Here is a 23,050-nt window from a genome sequence, read left to right as displayed (position 1 = left end):
CCTGGATAACTCTGGGAGATTGATACATTTGGGAGTGAAGCTCTGACTCATACGACAGCATCCATAGTGGTCAGGGACATAGGTGGCAACAAGCATCTGCTGAGACACTGGGGAGAATCCTGCGGAACTACAGAGAAACCACTTATCGTTTGCAGACCCTCTGAACAGTTCAAGGGAAGTATTTTACATAGCCACACTATCAAGGGTCCTGCAAAAATTTTTGTTTTAAACACAAGTAATTTATATGTACATATTCTCTGTATCTTCTCCTATCCAGCTCAAAAACAGGGACAATATGGATTCCACTGTGCCAGCCATCGTGCTATACAACTATTTTCATTTGTACTGCCACAAACAAAGAATTAAATATAAAAGTGGTACCTCTGGTATGAAATCTAGCTTTTGTTGTTGAGATTACTTCCTTGCCCAGTGACATAAAAGTGATCAGTATGCCATTATGTGGATAAAACAATTAAAAAGTTTCTCAGAACTAACTCTGTCATCTTGGACAGCAAAATTACTGCTGCAAGGAGCCACCAGCACATTTGTTTTCATTATAATCAAATACACCATCCTAATCAAAATGATAATTTGACAGGTTTTTTTTTGTTCAACTCATGCCAATTTATCTATGTCAGTTCAGTGTTTATTATCTTACTGTCATGAAAGCTCTTATGCAGACTGCTAGTTCATTATCTATACATGAGTTTAAAGTAGTAGTTTGCCTGATCAGAAATGCCAAGCAGCTTATCATTTTACATTTGACAAAATTATTTTGTAATAGGTCACTGGGTTTTCCTCTTAGAAAGCAATCTGTACTGAATATTTTGTTAAAATATAAGATAGCCAATGCCTCTACTGGATAACTACAATTTCATTGCAGTACAGTGCTATTGTTTCAATTGATTGTATCTTGCAACAAAAAATTTGGCTAGTTGTAACAAAAATAACTATCAATTCTCAACCATATATTCTATTAAACACCTCTCTGTAAATTCTCAGATGTCATTTCTTTTGTCCACTTTCAAGAATATAAAGCTGAAAATAGAAGATATTTTTATTGGCAAAACACCAAGATTAATAAATGCTGAGTCTTAGCAAAAATCTGAACATTTTACATACTACTCTGGTAAAGTAACAAAGACACAGTAAAATATAACAACAAGGATATAGCCATGTAAAGAAATACAGATTACATTAGTGACAAGTGTTTCATTTATGAGGGAATTGGATTTCTAGCTGTAGTTTGTTCCTTCAGATTTTAAGATCTTGTCTGTAAAAAGCCTTCCCATAATCTCTGTAGAACATTTTCCTAACTACCACCAACACTCAGTATGTTCAGCTTCATATGATCTTGTATATACTTTCTAAAGTTGTTTCATCTCTTCTGCCTGAATTTTTTTCTGATGTACCCCAGCCCTGACTTAGTCAGCATCAACAGTCAGCAACACTCTTCTTGATACACTGGTCTTTCTTGAGTTGAGGTTTAACATTTTCTTTTACTTTTAATATCTGCGCACCTTTGCAGGGGCTGTGTGAAGAAATCCCTGTGATTATGCCCTCCAGCTTGCCAGCTTTCTGTCAAGTGTTTTGTTTCCTTGTGCTCCCCTGTCTGCATCTGAAGCCTCTAATCTCACACCTACACTGCAACTTCTTTGGGATTCTGTCCTTGGTTAGTCTTCCCCAACCCCACCTTAAAAACCACCTCTCTTGACTTCAAATATAAGTCCCTCTAGTGTACATGTGCCAACACAAACTACTTCAGTTCCCCAGTACCTGCATCTTTCTGTGACAGCTCTCTCTGGATCACTAGCTGATGATCAGTATGGCTGAAATAGAGTTGTTATTCTCTACACCCTTCTCTCTCTCCAAGTTAACCTTGCACAAGGTCTCCTGTTGTAATACTGCCATCCTTATGATCAGTCAAACACACAATTCAGATATCATCTTCAACTTAGACCTCTCTATAGATCCTCTCCTAATAGCTATGTACAAGGATTACAGAACCTTACTGCTTAGTGCATGAGGTAGTTTTCCCACACATCCATATAGGTAAAACTCTTCTCCAAACTCTTATCATCTCACATCGTAGTTATTCCAGTATTGTTTCTTCAAATCCTGCCCAAATGCCATCCTGTTGGATGGTCAAATAATAACACTTATACCTTAGCCTACACTGCTCTTCACGCTTGAGAGGAGATTTTCAGAAATACCTGTAAAGGATACTGTTACCTTCCTTCAAACTTTCTCTTACACTGTGCCAATTAAATGCTGAGAAAACTGCTGTGCTACACTCTCAGCCCCGCACTGCCATGGGGTCTTCTGCTTCCTGGTTATACCTACACTGCAAGGACTTTTGGGCAGGGCCAACTTCTTGTGTTTGTATAGTGCCACCCAGAGTAAAGCCCACTTTATGACCAGAACTTCTGGAGGACATTGACCAGTACTGCAAAGCACAGCAAAGCATCACTGTGGTAAAAGCAGCTCTCTTTTGTCAGCATAACTTTCCTTGATGCAGAAGGGAAACCCCAGCAGACCTTTCTTCCCAGACTTGTCTGCTGCAGCTTCTCTTAACAAAACAGTGTCTGCTTGACTTGGAGGCAGTCTGTCCAAGGGACATATCAGTGTCTCACCCTTTGAAGCCTGTCTAGCAGTCAACCAGCTTTCTTTTCCTCATCAGAGAAAGAATAAGGTAAAGTTTTAAGAGACAGAGCGAACAAAAACAGTGTCAAAACAAGCAGGGGCCAGATCCAGAACCTATTATATTTAAGGGAAATGCTAAATTTACTTTAATGGGCTTTGACAAAGGTCCCCTGTTATAAAGAAAAACAGGCTGAAGTTGGCCGAGTCATCACAGTAAGAGGCAGAACTCTCTTCCAGTTCCACCACTGAGTTATTCAGCCATTCCCAGCCACCTGCTGGCAGTTCACACTCCCTCTCCAGGCTGCCTTCCTGTAAAACTAACATATTCCAGCTGTTCTGTGGTCCCAGGCCTTAACTCTTACCTCCCCTTACTAAGTACTTGTCTTCCTCCATATCTTCATTTTTCCCAAGGAACTTCATTTAATGGACTTATGCAACTCTGTGATGAGGCCTAAGAGGAAGGTGAACTGTTTAGATTGTGGAGTAAAATAAAAAAACAAACAAGCCCCAAATTGGGATCTTCTTCCTTTGGGAATTCTAGAGGGGTGAATAAGATAAAAATAATAATCTGTTCTGGATCTGAATATTTTGCAACCACTTGGTATTTAATTCTAATGAGAACATAAAAATAAGTGATAAACAGGTCTTTAGCATTTCCCTTTCAAATTTATATCTCAGGAACAAAATTAGTCCTTGCCACCCAAGTTTTACATACATATTCTATCTATACTTTTCAGATATATACGGATATAAACTTCTTTATTCTAGTTCTACAGGACAATTGCTGCTTTGGTATATTTATAATACAGCAGACATACCCTTAGTACTGTTGCCATGTGTCATTGGTCATCATGTGAAAAAAATCAAGGAAAAAACCCTACAGTTTCTTTATAAAAACAAATGAAAGCCTTAATTCAATTTCACTAAACTAAACAAAAAAGTGTTATGATAATTTTGTATGTCATACTGATAACCAGCTACAGTACAGAGAATGAGTACTTCAATTCCATCCATGGTTCCCACCTATTAGGGGAAAGGTAAATAAGTTCTTGAAGAAGATTGCTTTACTTTGCTGCTTTTCAAAATACATTTTCACATAGGTTTGCACATCCTCAGGTACTGTGTTTGGCCAAGCATTGTAATTGTTTCAGCTGGAAGAAACATCAAGTAGAATCTGTCAGTAAGTCAAATGCAGGGACATAATTTAGGTTCTAAAATGTGACTCTGGGAGATGATGGGGGGAAAATATAAGAGGTCTACAATGACAGTACAGACACCAAGATAACATGGTAGCATACATTTAACCTCCACCTGTTCACATACAAAGAGTCAATTTATATTCTGTAGGTTCTGTCTGTTTTGTGACAGGACATGCACAGTTCATATTACAAAGTCATTAGCTGACATGCCTTATCGCAGGACTAATGTACTCTGTCAAATGCCTATACATGGAAGGAAGCATTTGGGATTGCAATAAAAATATCCATGAGGGATAGCGTTGATTCACACCTTACTGGAGGTACTTACATAAGGCAAGCCAGCTGTTAAAAGGAGAAAGCTGGTTCAGTGCATTCTACAAGGACTTAAGACAGTTTGAGAAACAGTCTCAGTTATTAGAAATACCAAAGTTTTGGTGATCATCAAACATCCTAATAGGTGGCTAAAATGCACCCAGATCTAGCTTACATCTCAACTTTCATGTAGTTGAGAGTCCTTATCAATAAAGTAAAAAGGATTAGAATAAGTTTTTACTACAGAGAAATTAAGCAACAAATAAAATTTATTCCAATTTTGATTTTTTTACTTGTATACAGTGATATATGTACATTCTCAATCTTTAAAAATAGTTTTAAAATTATGTATTATTTCTAAGAGTATCAGAAACTGTACAGCATGAAAAGCAATTAGAGCATTGTATATCCATAAGGAAGTACTTCAACAGGTAGATGTAGAAAAAGAGGGATAAGATGGATTACCCTAAAGCATGCAGGAATTGGTCCAGAATTTCAAAATTTTGCCATTGAATTGTGAAAGAAATAGTAAGAAAATATGGGAAATCCTATGCAAACCACAAAAAAAAAATCCTGTGGATGATGACTAATCTTCTCTACTGAGCCCATATGCAGAGGTTTTTCCCTGCCCCTAAGAAAGCTAATCAATAAAATATGGAATCTAATTTGGATATTTATTTCTAGATCAAATATAAATTATTCATTGGTTCGTTTTGCCTTTTGTAATTTGGGGGGTTTTGATCCTGCCTCTTAAAATTTTTAAGTGAAGAGTCTATTTGAAACTTTTCACTATGATAAGAGTACCCTGTGAAAGGAGAGAGTCGGTAGTGTCTACCAACCTAGACTACAACTGACTTTCAAGACAGCTAAGACAGCAGACACATGGGGTTTGGTATATGCTTCATTTAAGGATGCTAAAATTATATGTCTGAAGAGTGGAAATTTGAGAAGTACTGATTTTAACTCTGAGTTACAAATCTCTCCAATTTATTTTTGTATTTGACTCTTTAGGGAGATTTATAGGCAGAATTAGAATGAGTCTCCCATGTAAACTTCCTTTTGTGTGAAGTGGTATGCTAGTAAAATAGCCTTCAATTGCCACACTCTTTAAATAGCAGGAGGTCCAAGGTATGGGGACATGGGGCAAGAGACATAGAGCTTTGTCTACTATTTTAAGTAACTGATGACCCTACTATAAAACAGGTTTATGCAGATGATTATATCTTTCTAATATACTGTACAACAATGACAGTTAACACAGATGCTTTAGCAAGATCTTGCTAAGCAATGTATCAACTTCCAAAAGCAAAGGCTGACAAGTCTTTAAAAGCGTAGTGATTGCTATTACAAGTTGCTAAGTAAGGTGTTTAGAAGTATTTAAAAGACACAATCTCTGGGCTAGCTGACATTTTTTCTGACAATATTTTCTACTTTGTTTCTTACTCAGATGGCTTCAAATGGTGATTTGGGCAGCTGGAACCCGGGGGCATATTTGCTTCATTACATAGACTATTTTGTCAGCTGGAGCTGATTTTTTGTTAACACACAGATGGACACAGAAAACCTTCAAAGACGGTACAAATTTATTTTGTTTTAAATGTAAATACCACCCTGGTATCATTAATAGCCAAGCTAGCTTGTTTCTCCTAGCATTCTACGCCTTATATGCCAATAATCTCAGGGCTTTATTTTGCCTGATATAAATTTTCATTAAGCCTGAGGAGGGCTCTTTCTGTCTTTCCTGACTGATTCAGGTTTAATTGGCCTCTAAGGATAGTAAGCTGCTTGAGGGTTCTTTCAGAATCTGTGTTCCTCTGCTTCTTTGCCAAATATTTTTTTATTTCATCTAGCAATTTGTTTCCATCAGCTTCTTTTCTCCATTTTTGCTGCCAGAGACAAAGCTGCTACATTTTTTCTCTCATTATATAAGCATTCCCCCTATCCATGTTCTTGGAACAAACACCATTTTTCAGGTAGCTCCACCTTTTCTTTCAAAGTCTATTTCTGACATGCCTTTAAAAAAGGTTTAGCCAGAAGGTTTTTGCTATTTGCCTCTACTCCAGTCTAACTGAATCTCTGTAATAGATGTGTGGGCTGACCATGCCATTTAACTTCTTTCCAGCAAGGCCAAACCAAGTATAAAGAAGTCAGAACATAACTGAATCTAAGATAGAGACAGCATGAAAAAAATAGAAAACCAGAAAAACTCTATCATATAAGAAATTCAAAATTATACGGAAAACTAATTTCCTCTTAACTTTCTTTTTCTTTCTTAATAATCATATAACATTCTTGAAATTTTTTTTTCCTTCTTTCTATTAGGGAAGACTAGGATTCTTATATGATTTCCTTTAAACTGAAGAGTTTTGCTATCCTTGTTCATTGTCCTGGTTTTTCATTCTCTTCAGTGTGGATATAGAAGCCTCCATTTCAGCAATATTTTATTTCCATAAGAGTACCGAATCTATTATTTGCTTGCCGTGTCTCTGTGCTTTTATAGTTTCAAAAATAGTCCCATTCTGCAACAGCAATTAGCAGATTTCTAAGCTGGTAGCTCATGGTTTGCTTTTTTGGGCTGCCTTTGTAGCCAGTACTCCTCTGTTCCCCTATGCAGCTTTATTTATGTAACAGATTTCCAACCATAAAGTTTGTGACAGTCAAAGCCATCTCTCTTTTCATAGATGATCACAACATTCAAATTAATGGCCATTTCATATGGCTGAATACTCAGACAGCCAAGCTGAGCCTGAGATGGATTCTGATCTCTCACAGATGATACTTGGTTCTTCAGTGGTGTAAACTACAAATTTGGAACCATAACATTCTCAAATATGCTCACATGTTCATGTCATATTCTGACATTAAAGAGTCTTTTAAAAAGGAAAACTATTCCAGAATTTGGTGAAGTCCTGGATAGTAACAGTAGAAATTTTATCAGGAGGAGTCTAGCAAAAGTCAATAATTTACTGCATAACATTTTTATGTGTAAGAACTAAACATTGCACAGAAAGGCTAAAAAAATGTACTATTTATACAGGGAGAGAAGAAAGATGAAAGACTCCAGAGTGATAAAAGTAATGGGAAAGAAATAATAGGGAGGAGACAGAAAAATAAAATGTTAAGACAGAGATGACTGACAGAAGCAGTCTGCTTCTGACCCAAATGTGGTGAATGCTTGCCATTTAAGCAACTGTCTCAAACTAACAAATACCTTGAATGAAATTCTGCATCCACTAAACATCAAGGGGGACAAGATTCCATCACAGTCTTTGAGATAAAACCAAATAAGTGTATAGATGTTTAAGACTGCTGTTAGTGTGCTTTTTGTAGTCTTTCTTGAAATGAAAAGAATGAGAGAGAAGAGCATGGAAGTAAATAGTTTAACAGTCTCATGCAAGTATTTATGCTTACCTGGCTGAAGAGAATCAGGAAAGTAAGTTCTCCTCGCTCAAGTGCTTGTTTGTAATTAGTCTTGGACCCTTTTGTTACCTTTTTCTTCCTCAAAATGTGCAAAACTTTCATGCTCCAAGAAATATTAATCTAAGGTAACAAGTGATAATATATTTGCCTTAGTAAGTTTACATATACAAAGAATATATGTCAATGGATACAAGATCTCTTTTATAAACAACAAAGCCTCACATTACCTGATAATCATCAAATACAGTAGCTGTATCTCAGCCTGGTTTTGAAGTCTTGGGATTGCAGGTTCACATTTCACTTCTCTGCTATGCACAAATTGTCTGCACACACTAAATGAACAGATCAAAAAGTGTGCTGCCAAACACAGAAACTAAACAAGAAAAGAGTAGAAAACTTTTGGCCTCTGTGGCATTTTCCAGGTATTGCTACTTTGAGTGTTCCTCAGATTAAGCGCAGGTTAAAATACCTCAAAGAGAAATGTCATTTTAAATCGCAGGGATCACTAATATGTGCTGAATGGTGCACTTGAAAAACAAATCACATTTTGCATGCACACACCAGTCTTTAAACACTCAGGCTGCAAACTCTTTATATTTGACATGCCAAGTGTTGGGGGGAGGGTTGGTGTTGACTTTTTTATAACTTAGATAACTATTAATTTTTTAAGAACTTCGTTGTAATCTTTTACAGCTGTTAACATTCTCTGGTTCTGAAATCTACAATCTTCTTACAGTATTTGGTGCTGAACTTCAAAACTAGCCTGTTTCTAAAGCATGAGAAAAGTCATGAACATTGAAAGAAAATTCACAGCCCTTACTCAAAATAATAAAGGTGTTTCACTTGACTCATTTTTTGTGGCATAACACTGAACCGAGCTTTAATATGGCAATCACTTATTTTTGTCAAAAAACTTAGCAAAACAAAAGAATATAACTTTTGTGTAAGCAATAAATTATTTATGAATTTGTAGATTTAATTATGTATTTTTATAAAACTGAGAATTTTTTCTAATTTTATAGGTTTAATTGCATGAAGTTATATAGATGGGATAATGTAGTCTTGCACAGTTTTAAAAACTTGTGTGATGACTAAACAGGGGACATCCACAAACAGCTCTTTTACCTTAACACTCTCAGATGTAAAGGTCCCTTGCAGTGACATCAGGCCAGTTAACTCTGCCTCCTTTTTATGTGTTCAACATTCAAGAGCAGAGTCCTTAGTTTGTTTTTTCACACTATCTCACTCATAAGCAGGACAGAGCAAAGTTTTGACCATTTCTGCTCCAATGCTCGCTGCCTTCCACAAATAAACAGACAGGAAACATCTGTTGCTCTTGCTTGAAGAGGCAGGAGGAGCAAAGGGGCTTCTAAGAAATTTGGAGAGCTGCAGAAGAGGTAAGTGTTGAGTGAGGCTGAAAATGAAGGCAGTGAAAGGATTAACACTGGGAAGTTACAGTTTACTTCACATACTCTGCTCCTGAAGTCAGAGCTCATCCATGATTATTCCCACTCACTAGGTGTTTGGTATCGTACATGTACTACGCGGGAAAATTGTAAAATATGCCAGATCCTTCAATCCTCCTGCATTTAAAATATCTCTTATAGCTACAGTCCTCTGAGGACTGTTAAGACTTTCAGGGAAGCTCTCTCCAAATCTCAGATGAGCAGATACATAATTGGTCATATAAAGAGGTAATTAGCACAACCGAAAATGGTACTATTTCAATTCTTCGGGTAAATACTGATTGGAGAAGTCATTTTTTTTCTAAGGAAACATAAGAGAAGTCCCCAAATGACATTAAGAATTCCACATAACTTTAAAAGGTGTGTTATTTACAGACACTACTTGAATAGCTCCTTTGGAAGCATTTTTGAGCTGTTAAATAATAATGTATTTAGGATACATTACATGTAGTTAAAACAGCTACGAATGTACATGGAAAAATTATGATTAAATCCTGTTATCTCAGACAGGAGCTTTGGCACAAATAACCCCCAGACAGAATTCTGGATTTAAGTCAAGAACGCAAGGCTATGGCACCTGTGACTGCCTATGATGCCCCCTCACCTCTCACTGGCATGGCAGCACGCTGGACAAACATCACTTAAAAACAAAGGCCACATGTTCGCACCCACAGCCCACTCTCACCACCTGCCTTTTCCCTCCTTAGCCCCGCAGGCCTTGTGCCACCTGGTAACGGGCAGAGGGGAGACGGGGCTGGGGGCCACAGTGCCCACCTTGCGCTAGGCCACAGATCCCCGCTGCGAGCAGGACCTGGGCCAGCCCTTTGGGATGGTCTCTAAAATAAATAATGTCCATCAAATTGTGCTCTGTGTGTGCACATCCCTGTGGAGGTGGTTGCAGTGGAGTGATGGCCGGGAGCCACAGGGCTGTGGAGATGTGGGGGTCTGTGGGTCCTGCACCTGGCACGAGTGTATTGTGGGCCTGGGCCACCACAGGCCAGCTACCAGAGCCATGGAGACCAGCCCTCACCACAGCAGGGAGACTTGGCCCATGGGGCTGGGGAACTGAGAAATAACTTCTTCCTCTGACAGTAAATAAAACCAATGTGCAAAAGAGCTATGGAAGAGTCAAGCAAGCCTGATGCTACCACAAGGCCAACTCCCTCTCTCATTCTTAGCCTCCAATCTAGTTCCTAAATTAGCTACAATATTCTTGTACCTAAAATGAAAGGATTTAGCCAAGACACCACTCAAGCAGCAGCCCAGTTCAGTCATTAATGCACATCTGCTTTCCTCTATCGTAAATCACCTGTAGTAGTGCATATTGCCAGATACAAGCTTCATTAGTTCTCAAGCAATAATGCATAGTATGGCACACCCCAGTCTAGCACGTGGGCTCCTGCTAGGATTATGGTATCTGATGACCTAGCAGGAGAACTACAGCAGGAAAGAGGTGCAGTGAAGAACCAAAAGGCAACGAAGACTGCTACGAAAGCAACATGAATATTAGAAAGCTTTATGCAGCTCTCAACTTTTTCTTTCTGGCCCCCTTTCCTTGCTTTGTTGCATCTTGTCTAACCCATTGATGGCCTCCCCCCAAATGGCTACAGTGACACTTGTCTGGAAACTGGGCCCTAGAAGGTTTCAGTAAGGGCACCAGGGATTAGGACCCATATATCAACTCCTACTATTGTCTGTCTCCACAGCCTTCTGCAGCCCTGCTCCAACCCATCTGTTCCTACCTCTTCCCACCATCCTTCCGTTTTTCCTGTGTTCACAAGTCTTCTTTCCCAGCCCATAAATTTGCCACAAGAACACTCTTTTCTTAACTGCTTGTTCAGTGTCTGGTACTAACAAGCTGCTTTATACCTGCTCACTTACCTGAGCTCTTCTTACCCACTCCCCCATGCTGCTCTCGAAAAGTATGGCAAAGTGTTGCCATTCAGCCCTGTGTCTGTCTGCTCCAACCACCCTTGAGCATGAAATGTTCCTTTATGCAAGGCTATAGCTGAGGTCCCAACAGAGATCCAAGGCTTACATAGTAAGGGATACAGCTGTGCCAGATTAGCTTGTCCTCAACAGCTCTGAAACAGGCAAAGAGTGTGACCAAAAACAGCAGGAGATCAGAGAAGTGGAAGGACTGGTGGAAGGCCCCAGGGCAGGTTGCAGCCAAGCTAACACTACAAGACATGGCTACTTCCCTTTCAGAAGCCATCATTTTCACCACTAAACCTTTCAGCAGTACCACTTGTAGTACTAAAATCAGACTCTAGTACCAGGGAGAGGAATGGCTGATAGAACACACAAAAAAAAAAGTCTCCAAACCCTCAGCAGCAGAAGCAATAGGATCTTTTTGTATTCTAATACCTTCCCTACGTACCAATAATGATTCATGCAGTGGCCTAGACAAAGAGAACAGAAATCAGGAATCAATTTAACCAGTAAATGTAGATCAGCCCCATCAGAAACATCATCGTAATGCCTCCACCACAGAGTAAACATATGCACAGAATCCCATTGATTTTCCCTGCAAACCTTACCATCGTGTCATTTCTTCAGACACAGCAATGGTGGCTTGCAACATAATGGAGTAGACTTTCTCCTGTGTTTGTCTGTTAAATCAAAACATGCCCTGATGGAAGAAAAACATCTAGTTAGGAAGCACCTGTGATGAAGTAGCCACTTGTGGGGTTTGTGCATAAATTATAAATAAAATTCTGCGAATACCTTGCATGGAGGAGTATGTTCCACAGAAACAGAAGGCAGTACTTAAGAATGTGGGTGGGTGGGTGGCCCAGTGTATGTGAAAGTCAGGGACTCCTTTAGATAATGTAAGATTTTAGTGATATTTTGTCCAGGCCTCGAACCCAGCTAAATCCTCTCTCTGATGGTTCTTTTCTTGTCAGGGGCCACGATACCCTTACTTGAAAGACCTTTTTGGATAAAGGCATGCTGGATTATGTGATACCACTTATTGACTAATCATTCCTGCTTAAAAATTACTTGCTACTGTGATCTGGCAGCCTATAATCCTTGCAAAGGTTCTTGAAGTAGTCTTGTGAAAAATGCAGATACGGTGTAAGATACACAGAGAAGTAAATCTTGTTCTATCTGTAGGCACGACAGTAGTATGGTCAAGATTTGAGCTTTCGGAGGCCACAAGAAAAGCTATGCTCAAGCAACAAATAGTTCCGAATCTTGCTTTGGAACCTTTTTCTGGTGGTGTCCATCTCACGTGGAGTTCAAAATCTGTGTAACTGAGCCTTTTGACTAAATCGAACGCATAGTTGGGGAAGAAAGGTTATTTCCTTCCAGGTAATTTTCATAGCATTCTTCTGCCAACTGTACTGACCTGTCCAGAAAGAGGCTTAGTCAGTGTCAAAATGCCAAAGTGAGCTCTGGAGTTACAAAGAGACTGTTTTGAAACAGAAATGGGGCTTTTTTTTGTTTTGTTCCAAGATTAAAGAAGGAATTGCATGTTAAACCGCTTGTAAAAAATTCTTCCTTTTGATACCATCTTTTAGAAACTAGAGCACAGAATAACCTGATGCCAACCACTGGTGTGGAAAACGGCTACTATTCCTGTCTAGTCAAGTCAGCCATGTCATCATCTTCTGCCCTTTTCTATGGTACATGCTCTGCATTTGTGGTGGTAATGGTAGTAGTAAAAAGCTGGAGGAAAGATAGCCAGCTGCTCATTAGTACTTTACTTAAAGGACACAAGAACCACTCTTGACAGATGACTATTAGCTCCATTCCCTCTTTCCCCAGTACACAGAACAATTTGTGAGAGCACATATCAGAGCTTTCCTAAAGCCATTGGGAAGGCTTATCTTACTGATTCCAGCAGCTCAAAATGCCTGAAATCAAGACCTGATATTTCTTCTTCAGACAAGTCCAAAGAAGTGCTTTGTTGAGTTTTTTGCCAGAGGAAAATCTGCATCATCAAACCAGAAATCCTGCTCCTCACAAGTCTTTCAGTGACGATGATACTCTTCTTAGTCATACTGCCCCTTGGCCTGGGAAGTAACTGATTAAAACCTCCTTCTCTGCAAGAATCAGTGGTTGTTTGTAACTTGCAAGGATCAAACCATTAGTTCATTCAGGAATGAGCCCAAGAATACTTAGATTATAGCAAGTGTATGTATGTACAGGCCTTGTACTTACTGAAAGTAAGTACCCTGACTATTGAAATTGATGCTTTCAAGCTCATGCTCTCTTGCAGAGCCAGTTTTAGAGTCTTCTTAATTAGTGATTACACCAGACTGCAAGAGATACAAACCACCCAAGGATCTAAAGGCTACTATACCAAGAAATCATACAAACAAGGAACCCTGACATGAAAATAAGTACGTAAAATGCTAGACTGTACTAATAAAAAGCAAGAAGCACACCAAGCAACTCTTGTCAGGAATCCATGAAGAACTGGAAAGCCTTCTACAGAACGCACAATTTTGTCTTAGTATTGCATGAGTGACTAGAGGACCAGGAAAGCATGCCATGAGGTAGCAACAACCCTAGATACACCAAAGATCTTAGGCTTGTGAACCCTTTGCCCTGGAGGTGAGCAGAGGGTTTTCAAAAATCACTATCACACAACAGAGAAACGGTGGCTGTGAGCCATCAGGCAGACAGCCCTTAGACTGCAGGCTTTCCATCACTTTCCTACACATTTCCAGAGTTACTTTCTTCCAAAACATCTACCTTCTGACTTAACAACAAAATATCCTTTTAAAAACTGTGCTACCTAAACACTAATTAAAGTAACCATTTGATGTAGTGAGCATAAAAGCTCTGAGGAAAAAAGCAATCTCATCTTCAGCAACGAGGCATTAAAACACCTTCATCCACAGATGGACTTCAGTGAAAGTGTCACTCCACAGAACTTGTGAAAAGCAGTTTAAGAAAGTAGCCCTCTTCCCTCCCACTTAAAATAATGCACTACTATAGCTACTAATGGCTAGTAAGATGAGAAACAGTACAGAAGCATTAGAAATATACTAACATGCTCTGTGAACTATAACAGCTTTTGGAAACCAAGCCCATTCACCTGCCTAAAGGAAGTGGATTCAGAGTATGTTAATATATTGACAACATCCATGGAACACTGAAGTCTGAGCAGAACTCTGTTCTCTCACAAGCTTCTACCCTTTGACTTCCCAACCAACTTCCCCCTTTTATTTTATTAAACAGAAGATTAAGCTTATGGTGAATTAACTTCCTTTTCTCCGTACCTGTCAATTCCTGTTGCTTTGGATCTCAAAAGATTTGCATTAATTTTTTTTCCCCACTAAACTGTAAATTCGGAAAATCTTACCTACATGACTTTTTCCAGTTCTCACTTTTCTAGGCTGAACTCCACCTGGTTTATCCAAAATTATTCTGGTCTGTCCTCTGGCCATTTCATACTCCAAGACTTTAGACTGCACAAATAAAAGCTCTTCACTTTCATTAAGCATCACATACAACCATCACTCTAATTAACTCACAGTTCCCATTTAGTCACAGTTCCTTATCAGTACTCTCTGTATTATGGCACGTAACAGAGGACTTAGATGCAACCTCTAGGATAGGGCCTACGTGTCCTTCATGCCCTGCTCAGCATAAGGTCAAAACGTTACCACTACACCAACACAGCATATAGTACATTCACGTCCATGCACATATACATGGGGGTTTTTTTGGAGCGAGAAGGTGGTGTATTATCATCTCTACGCCCATAGGGAAAGGAAGGACCTTTTCTACTTTCCGCCACCTAGCGCAAAATAAAACACGTCAGGCTATCAAGATGTATTATGAAATTACACTGTTAGTTAACAAGAAGCACAGTAAACTCACGTCAAAAGAAAAAAAAATAGTGTTTTATTAACTACCACACTGTTATAATACACTTTAAACGTACAATAAGGTAGCCTTTAAATTTGAGGTGGTTTTAAGAATAACAAATGAATAGATTTCCAAATGTTTGTAAATAGGTGAACTGCAGTAATTATTGTTGTACATTTTTTGAAAATGGTATAGCACTTACAGACTGGCTATATAACTTCATTTTGTACATTTTCTATAATTGAAAATATAAACAGTAATTAAAAAATAAAAAGAAAATTCAGCATAATAAAAAACATATATGTTTATCAGTTAAATGTACTGGATACATACAATTTTTAAGGGAAGAAGCAAAAAAAGGAAAGATGGCTGATATTTAAATGCAGATTGACTAACCAAAAACTAAACAACAAACAAATAAAAACCTCATAAACCCCCTAGTTCACTATGACTATATCCATATGTTTGGGAGTACTGTCAATATGGAAGTGATTTTTCTGTTGTATTTGCATATGTTATATTTTACTGGTAATTTACAAGATGGCTTTTAAGGCCCTGGGAGACACATGTTTTTTTGGAAAAAGATTTGAAAAAAAATCACTGCTGAGACGCAATACACCTTATTTTTGGTCCTCCAATGTTCAAAAGAAGGGATATACTTCACTATAACATTTGCCTTACCACCCAAATGCCTCAACCTATACATATTTATTTTTCTTAACATTTTAAGCTTTTTAAACATTGGTTATATTGCCCACCTTGGTTATTGAAAGAATATTAACAAGACATCATTTTGGCAAATTAAATCTTAAACATGGCTTTTCAATAGGATTTAAAAGGTGACTATCCCTAGAGTTCCATGTTAAAATGTAGTTTTCAAAATCTTACAAGAGTAATGCTTAAAATATTGTACATAGTTAACCTAATTAAAATAATTAGCTTCAAAATGACAAGTTGATGAGCTAAGTAAAGCCTACACTATGTAACATTTGCTTGGAAACTTGATTTGTCAGTTATGCATAATAAAAATTCCAGTCATCAAGAAAATTACAAAATTTCTTTTATCATAATGTGATTTCTTTTCACCCATCAACTTCTTTTATCTTACAATAGATAAATACCAACGTGTTCTCATTTTTTTTTACACTAAACCACACAGGATTGATGCATTTGGTTAGACTACCATTTCCATCGTTAAATTCTTTTTTTTTTTTTTTAATATAACTTGGTAAAATTTCATCTCTTCTAGATTCCAAAAGTACCTACAAAACCCATGCAATTTTACCATTTTAATATACTATGGAATATCATACAAAGTAAGGCATTTCAGTGTCATGTATAACCAAGTTACTGTCAATCCAAAAATTTTTGCACATCAATAAAAAGATATCTAAGAACTTAGGAACAATATTCTTCTCACTACTGTATAAAAATAACCACAATTAATAGGTATCTTGTGTAATATTTACTCCATTGTCTCGTTTCCCGAAACTGTGACAAGCTGTAAAGGTATTTCAGTGTTGGTAAGAATATCCTGATTGCTGGTGCCAGATGTATTAACAGTTCCTATTCCTGAAACAGAACCTTGTTGAATATTTGCAAGGATAAGTGTTGTTCCTCCTGCAGTAATCAAAGTATCATCAGGTGTTGCTTCTACTGATGCCAGCACTGTACTGCTAGAGTGAATACCTTTTTTATTCTGATGTGTTTTAATGTGTTTGGCAAGGTGGTCACTTCTCATAAAGCGTTTTGAACATTCTGGACAGACAAATTTCTTCTCACCTGTCACAGAAGATAAGAAAAAAAAACACATTCAAGAACATTAAAAATATCACACATACACAAAAAACTGGAACAACTTACTGCCTTTAAGAGTCAGAATTTTAACAACATCTATACTGAAGAAAGCGATCCAACGTGTGTTAAATTTCTACACACCCATACAAATCCTTTATAGGAACTGAATTATTTTTTTGTGTCCAACTGAGTTTGTGGAGATCTTTCAGGCATGTAAAGATTATTGCTATCTCATATTCTTAGGCTGCTAAGTTTCATTGCAATTATTACCAATAAATAACTTTTAGAAGGAGAACAAAACCTACGACATGACGGACATGGAAGACTCTATCATCTCCAGCAGAATCACACTTAAGACTGAGAAAGAAGATCATAGGGTAATTCAGGTCTGAAGGGACCTGTAAATGTCTTTATTACGATCACTTTCTAAGCAGTCACCTACGAGGTCAGATCTGGTTGCTGAGGAATTTATCCAGTTTTGTTGAAAACCTTTAAGGATGGAGAGTGTAGAAACTCTATAGGCATCCTCTTGCAGTGCCTGGCTATTCCTATTAGAAAAAGGTTTTGTCTATAGCTGGTCTGAATCTTTCCTGTTTCAACATATATCTGTTGTCTCATCCTCCAATCAATGCACCACCAGGGAAAGTTTGTCTTAATGGTAGCCTTTGCAGATACTAGAAGGTTGCTACTAAGCTCCCCCCTGCCATTACTGTTCTCTTTGTGCATCTAATAAGCCAAGTTCCCACAGCCCCTTCTCATAAGGCAAATGCTTCTGCTTCCTGATCATCTTGGTCACCCATTAGTGAATTCAGTAATGTCATAAATGTCTTTCTTATACTGGGTGCTGAACACTAGATGCCATATTCTGGATGCAGTCTAACCAGTGCTGAGAAGGGGATAATCACTTCGCTACAACTAGTGCCTTTGCTTCTGTTGAAACAGCCCTGGCCATCTTTGCTCCTGGCTCTTGCTCACATTCCAGTTGCCTATCAAGACTCCCAGATACTTTTCAGTAGAGCTGTTTCCCAACTCTTCGTGCTTAACCTGTGTTGCTGTAAGGGTTAATTTCATCCTAGGAGCAGTACTTTGCAATTATCCTCGCTGAATTTCCTAAGGTTCCCATCAGCCCATTCCTTCAGCCTCAATCCCTCTGAATACCAGCCATGCTGTCAAAAGCATTGACTGGTCGCCCCAGTTTGGACTCATCCACAAAGCTAAGAAGAGTGAACTCTGCTGACTCCTCAGGTCAGCGATAAAGATGTTAAAACAGGTCAAAGGATGGATCTCTGCATTTCTCTGCTTTTTACTGATATGCAGGTACACCAGGAGCCATTAACCATATCCTCTGATCTGGATCATTCAACTTGTCTTTCTTTTTAAAGCCATATCTGTTTGTCCATCCAGAAAAACTGTAACATCCTAGATTGGGTCAGAGCATCCAAGATGTCTAACAAAAGCACGATGTTAGGAACAAAACATAAAACATTTTCCATAGACATTGCAGAGACATTTTTCTAAGCAATGCAAATGCTGATAAGCACATAAATTATTTATCTATGGTCATGAGGTTTTTCAAATACTATAATCTTAAAAGGCAACCATCCTGTAGAATGCAGTTTGTAGGAAAATAGGTAAAACAGACAACAGATTTGAAACTAACTTCTCTGGAAAGGTGGAATATCTAGAATTATTTCTTTTCTTTATATTAGACAAAAGGAGAAATGTGAACCTGGAGTTCCTAAAGGGTGGTCTAACCATGAAACTAAAAGATGCAGAATGAACCACCATCACATGCTCTTCCTTGATTTTGTGAATGATATCTAATCTCCTGGCCATCTAGTCCTCTATTTTTATTTTTCTTTTTTAAAATAATGGAAAATTATTGAAGTTTTGAGCTGGAACAACAGTTCTAATCTGGTTCAAACAATGACTTGCACTGCTGAACCTGAATCAAAGTATTCTGATTAAACTATATTAAGCATTAGTTTAAATGTCAGTTCTGAATCAAGAGGTAGCTGTTTTCTCCTCAGACCTACCAAAGATTTTAAAGTGTATTAACAGCAATGAACTACTAGCTGATTTTAGAAAAGTCACATTGCATTAAAATCAATCCATTTCAAAGATATGTTCTCCTCTTAAAAGTTATTTATCAAAGCCCTCTCGATAACATTCCTGCAGTAAAATACCCCAGAGCCAAAACTGAAACCTGTGTGCGTTCTTCGGTGCCGCTGAAGCTCATCACTGCGAGTGAACCTTTTGCCACAGAACATCCAGTTACAAACAAATGGACGCTCTCCAGAATGCCAGCGGAGATGAGCTCTCAAATGTGAAGTTTTCCCATATACTTTGCCACATCCTGGTATGTGACAAATGTGTTGCTTCTTTTTTCCCAAGTTGGAGCCTCTACATTAAAAAAAAAAAAAAAAAAAGGTTATTAATTCTAATACCTTCCTCCTAAATACTGGTTATGTATATACACAGGGCTACACATACCACAACAGATCTGCAAACCAACATGAGCAGCTTTCTGTTTTTGTTTCAAACACAGTCCAAGTCCAGTACACTCCAGAAGAAGCTGGACAGAAATCCTATAATGCTATCCCAACTCTGCAATAAACTATAAATTCAATTTCAACTATGTGTAAAATTTACGTGATAGAAGCATAATCTTTAGGAAGCATACATGTGTATGAAGTTGGAAATACAGTCATTACAACAGTTCACACCATTTTGATGCTGAAGTGCCCATATTTTAAATTTCTCCCAGTTTCAGTTTTTACCATACCAAAGATAGTTTTGGCAAGGAAAAACACAAATTACTGCAACTGCCAAAATGGACACTGGAGATTTTGGCAACTGGGAAGAGAACAGATGGGACTTTTGGCATCTTGGGGAAACCTGAGAAGCAGTTTGGGGTTTGAAGACAAGCATAATAATCTGAGTATATTCACTAAAAGGGGTGGAAGCTAATCTTGCTGACATTTAAATTAATTCTTTCACATTTCAGGAAAAAGAAAATAAAAATCCATCACAATGAACACAGAATTCACAAATACTATAACTCAAACTAGTCAGCTTGATGATTATTTTAAGATGCTGCCTCACCAAAATGGCAGGTGATTGATTCAGGGGGAGCACCTGACACAAAAGTCTAATTTTTTTTTAATAAAATCACGAGAGATAAGAGCCTCTGAAGACCTAGAGAAAGAGATCAGTCTGGCCAGTGCAGGGCATCATGATTGATTTTAGTCAATTTAAGTGTTTGCTACTGCTGAAAGAAGCACTTCAGGGAATAGGTCTGGCTGACAACGCAGCTATATGAATGGTAAATGCTGGTACAAGGGAGGAGATTGGAAAATGCAGCCAAGCATCAGGCCACCTTATTCATCAGCAACGTTAACTCAGAACATCTTAAGTGGATTCTGAAATCACAGTCTTGGGTGCTCCATCCTCCATGACTGATTATACAATTTTCAGTTGTCTCCTCAGGTCAATTTTTTTCCCTTAAATTGTGTGCTAAGCTTCTGTTTAACTGTCCAGTGGCTGAAGGATTTGCCAAGTAACTGTTAAACCTAGATTCTCATCCCTGCATTCAGAACAATTCTGGTTTACATCTAATGAGGGTTCAGGGTAAAGTGCATACACACTTCAAGGACCTAGCAAGCATTTCCAGACATGAACAGAAACTAAGGGAAATCCAACCTAAGCACATATGTACCTAAAACACTCCAGATAGCCCAGAACAGTAAGGAGATAAAATCTCATCAAGTCCTACAAAATGTATTTAAGACTTCTCAATATAGAGCAATCTTCATAGTACTTCATTAATAATTTTGTTTCAGAAGAAAAAAATATCACTTTTACCTACTAATTATTTGTCATGACAATATACATTTTGACTTCAGAAAAAATTCAAATGCAGTAGAAGCAGAGTCCAGAAGGCTTTTGACTCTGCTGTTGTCGCAGGAGAATCATATGAGCCGAGGACACAGTGACAGAAGAGATTCTGCTTATCTATCTAATTTTGTTGGGTTTATGGCTACCACTCAATCCTCAGCCTCAAAGAAAGTTCATCTGCCTATTTTATCCAGCTTCTTTATAAATTTCATGCAAAAAATTCTCTGACACCTGACCTGACATCTTAAGCTCTTCCCTCATTATTAGTTTTGGCAATAGTATTTTCGCCTTGATTTACCTTTTTCAAATGTCCTGAAAGATCACCACTTCTTTTGGTTAGGACAAATATTGCCTTTTTCACATCTCCTACCTCAGCTGAAACATCCATTTTTGGTAACCTTTGCTAAATCTAAACTGTCAGCTTTACACTCTTCTATGGCCTTCCCTCAAACCAAGATTAAAAAGCAAAATTAACTGTAACATCAGGTATTATATGCCACCTACACAGAAGCTCAATACTCACAAGTTTTGAACATTCAGTTAATCTCAAAGGCATTTAGCAAAATGTCTTTAGATTGCTCCTCTTCTTTTCTAGTTTCTCAGCCCCTAAAGATGGCTAGGCTACCACACAAAACTCACTGTACCTGTAGCAGTTCCAGGGGCATTCATCTGTGGGCCCAAAGCACCCAGCTTCCCAGACTCCAAGGACAAAATTTTCTGCATTCCTCCATTTGCCTCACTGTAACCAGTTCCACTGTTCTCAGGATCTACATTCACCTTTATCTAATGACTCAGTTCTAGACAGCTCTTCTTCAGGTCCTCTTGTTCAGTGGCTAAATGCATTTGGCAATTGCAGTGCAAGGCAAAGGAACAGCCAGGGAACTCTTCTCCATTATGCAGTCTTGGTAACTGAAAGAATTCTCCACAGGATCCCACTATTCTGTGTTTTTAGTTGCCTGTCCAACTCCATGTAACCCTAAGAAGTACTCAGCCTGTACTTAGTAAAACAGAATACATTTCTGCATTTGAGAATGTATTTCTGTATACAGAATCTCTCTTTGTATTTGGTATTTCATCCTCACACCACCTCCAAATATACCATAGTTTTCCTTTCCACAGTAATCAGTACAAATATTTCGTAACTTGGCATGATACAGAATACAAACTCAATGAAATCACATCAAAATTCCCAATCATTTGAAGTTTCTTCATTGCACCTTTAGTCTAGACTGAAGGAAACCAAGGTTCAACTTATGATCAGCTTACTGTGCATAGGTGGTGTAGAATATGTAATTCTAAGCACCTCACCTAATTGGTAACAGAATTCCTTAGCAGATTCCAAAGTTCAAAGTGATGGGAAAGTTAGGGATCCCCAGAATGAAATCTGCATGACTACTGTGAATTACTAAGTGTATTTATTCTACACAGCTTCATATAGCCATCTGCATGTTTGCTTCATGTGTGCTCTAAACTGACAGGATAGGAGCCAAATTCTGTCTGGACACTTCACAGCAGTGACAGTCTGGCATTATGCTCTAACACATCATGCTAAGAGGCCTTTCTTGCTGCACTGGCCAATAACCATCATCACTGAGTAAAAGGATGTGACTCAGGCCTACTCCTTGACTGGAGTCTTAAAATCAATTAATATTTAAGTATTTTCATAATACATTTTAGCTTTACAGAGATTGGAAACCAAGTTTCTCAGTAACCAGACAGGTTGCTGCAACAATTTCAGCAGGAAACACCTTCATTCACTGAGAAACTAGACTATGTTCAGCAGTATTTCCAGGAAGAACATCAAGTATTTCAAAGGGAAAACATACACTTTTTAGTTATTTTAAGAGTGTGTATTTTAGAGTTACATACCTGAAAGCATACTCAGAAGCACTGTTCCTCTATAGATCCAGACAGGAGTAGTTACATCTGAATGTAATTCCAGATGTAAATTGAGAGGAGGGTAAAATCTCTAGATGTAACTGAAAGGAGGCTGCACTTGCTACCCAAGTTGAGACACCCTAACTAAAAGCCTTATACAGCCTGTTTGAAATCAGAGTCATCCTTTGAGGTATGTCTCTCTCTCTGCCCACTTGCTTATTCCCCAATTACTACATAAGCTTGAGGCTATATAGTGGTGATTTACATACCATGCTCTTCCTTTCCTACCTTCCCTCCTGCCAAGTAAGGTAAAGATAATAGGCTTCCCATTTCAAAGAACTGGTACAAATCTGAAGACTGCAATGTAGTCCCAGTTCTTGTATCAAGAGTCAAAAAACTCCCAAAAGGCCAACAACAAAACCCAGAAAGAACCTCTCAACTCCCTTTTGCATCTAGAAAATACAAAATGCAAGAAATACAAAAACTAAGGCTATACAATAGATGACATTATGATGAAGTCTGTATGTGAAGCCATGTATTACCTTCTCCTACTCCATTTAGTGCACAGGAGCAATAATATTAATTGAGTGAAACACTGTTTTTTCATACCAA

At 38.2% G+C, this 23,050-nt stretch overlaps 1 protein-coding gene and 1 long non-coding RNA gene across 3 annotated transcripts in view; both read right to left on the bottom strand.

Annotated features, from left to right (window-relative positions):
- Nucleotides 1-2,321: 2,321 nt before the first annotated feature.
- Nucleotides 2,322-11,045, bottom strand: LOC135417142 (uncharacterized). The gene is made up of 3 exons (XR_010431909.1): nt 7,802-11,045; nt 7,566-7,694; nt 2,322-3,094 (listed from the first exon to the last, which is right to left on the bottom strand). It is a non-coding gene; the product is annotated as an uncharacterized LOC135417142 (long non-coding RNA).
- Nucleotides 11,046-14,879: 3,834 nt separating this feature from the next.
- SP3 (Sp3 transcription factor) overlaps nt 14,880-23,050 on the bottom strand; it is a 34,288-nt gene continuing 26,117 nt past the window's right edge. For both annotated transcript variants that reach the window (XM_064660809.1, XM_064660810.1), the window contains 2 exons: nt 18,870-19,066; nt 14,880-16,648 (listed from right to left, as the gene is read on the bottom strand). In XM_064660809.1, the coding sequence (XP_064516879.1) occupies nt 16,332-16,648; nt 18,870-19,066 (514 nt within the window). In that variant the 3' untranslated portion in view covers nt 14,880-16,331. The remainder of the gene's footprint in view (nt 16,649-18,869; nt 19,067-23,050) is intronic.

The sequence above is a fragment of the Pseudopipra pipra genome, chromosome 7 (genome assembly GCF_036250125.1).
Source record: "Pseudopipra pipra isolate bDixPip1 chromosome 7, bDixPip1.hap1, whole genome shotgun sequence".
NCBI lineage: Eukaryota > Metazoa > Chordata > Aves > Passeriformes > Pipridae > Pseudopipra > Pseudopipra pipra.
The sequence above is the reverse complement of the archived record's forward strand: the minus strand, read 5'-3'. Positions and strand labels throughout refer to the sequence as shown.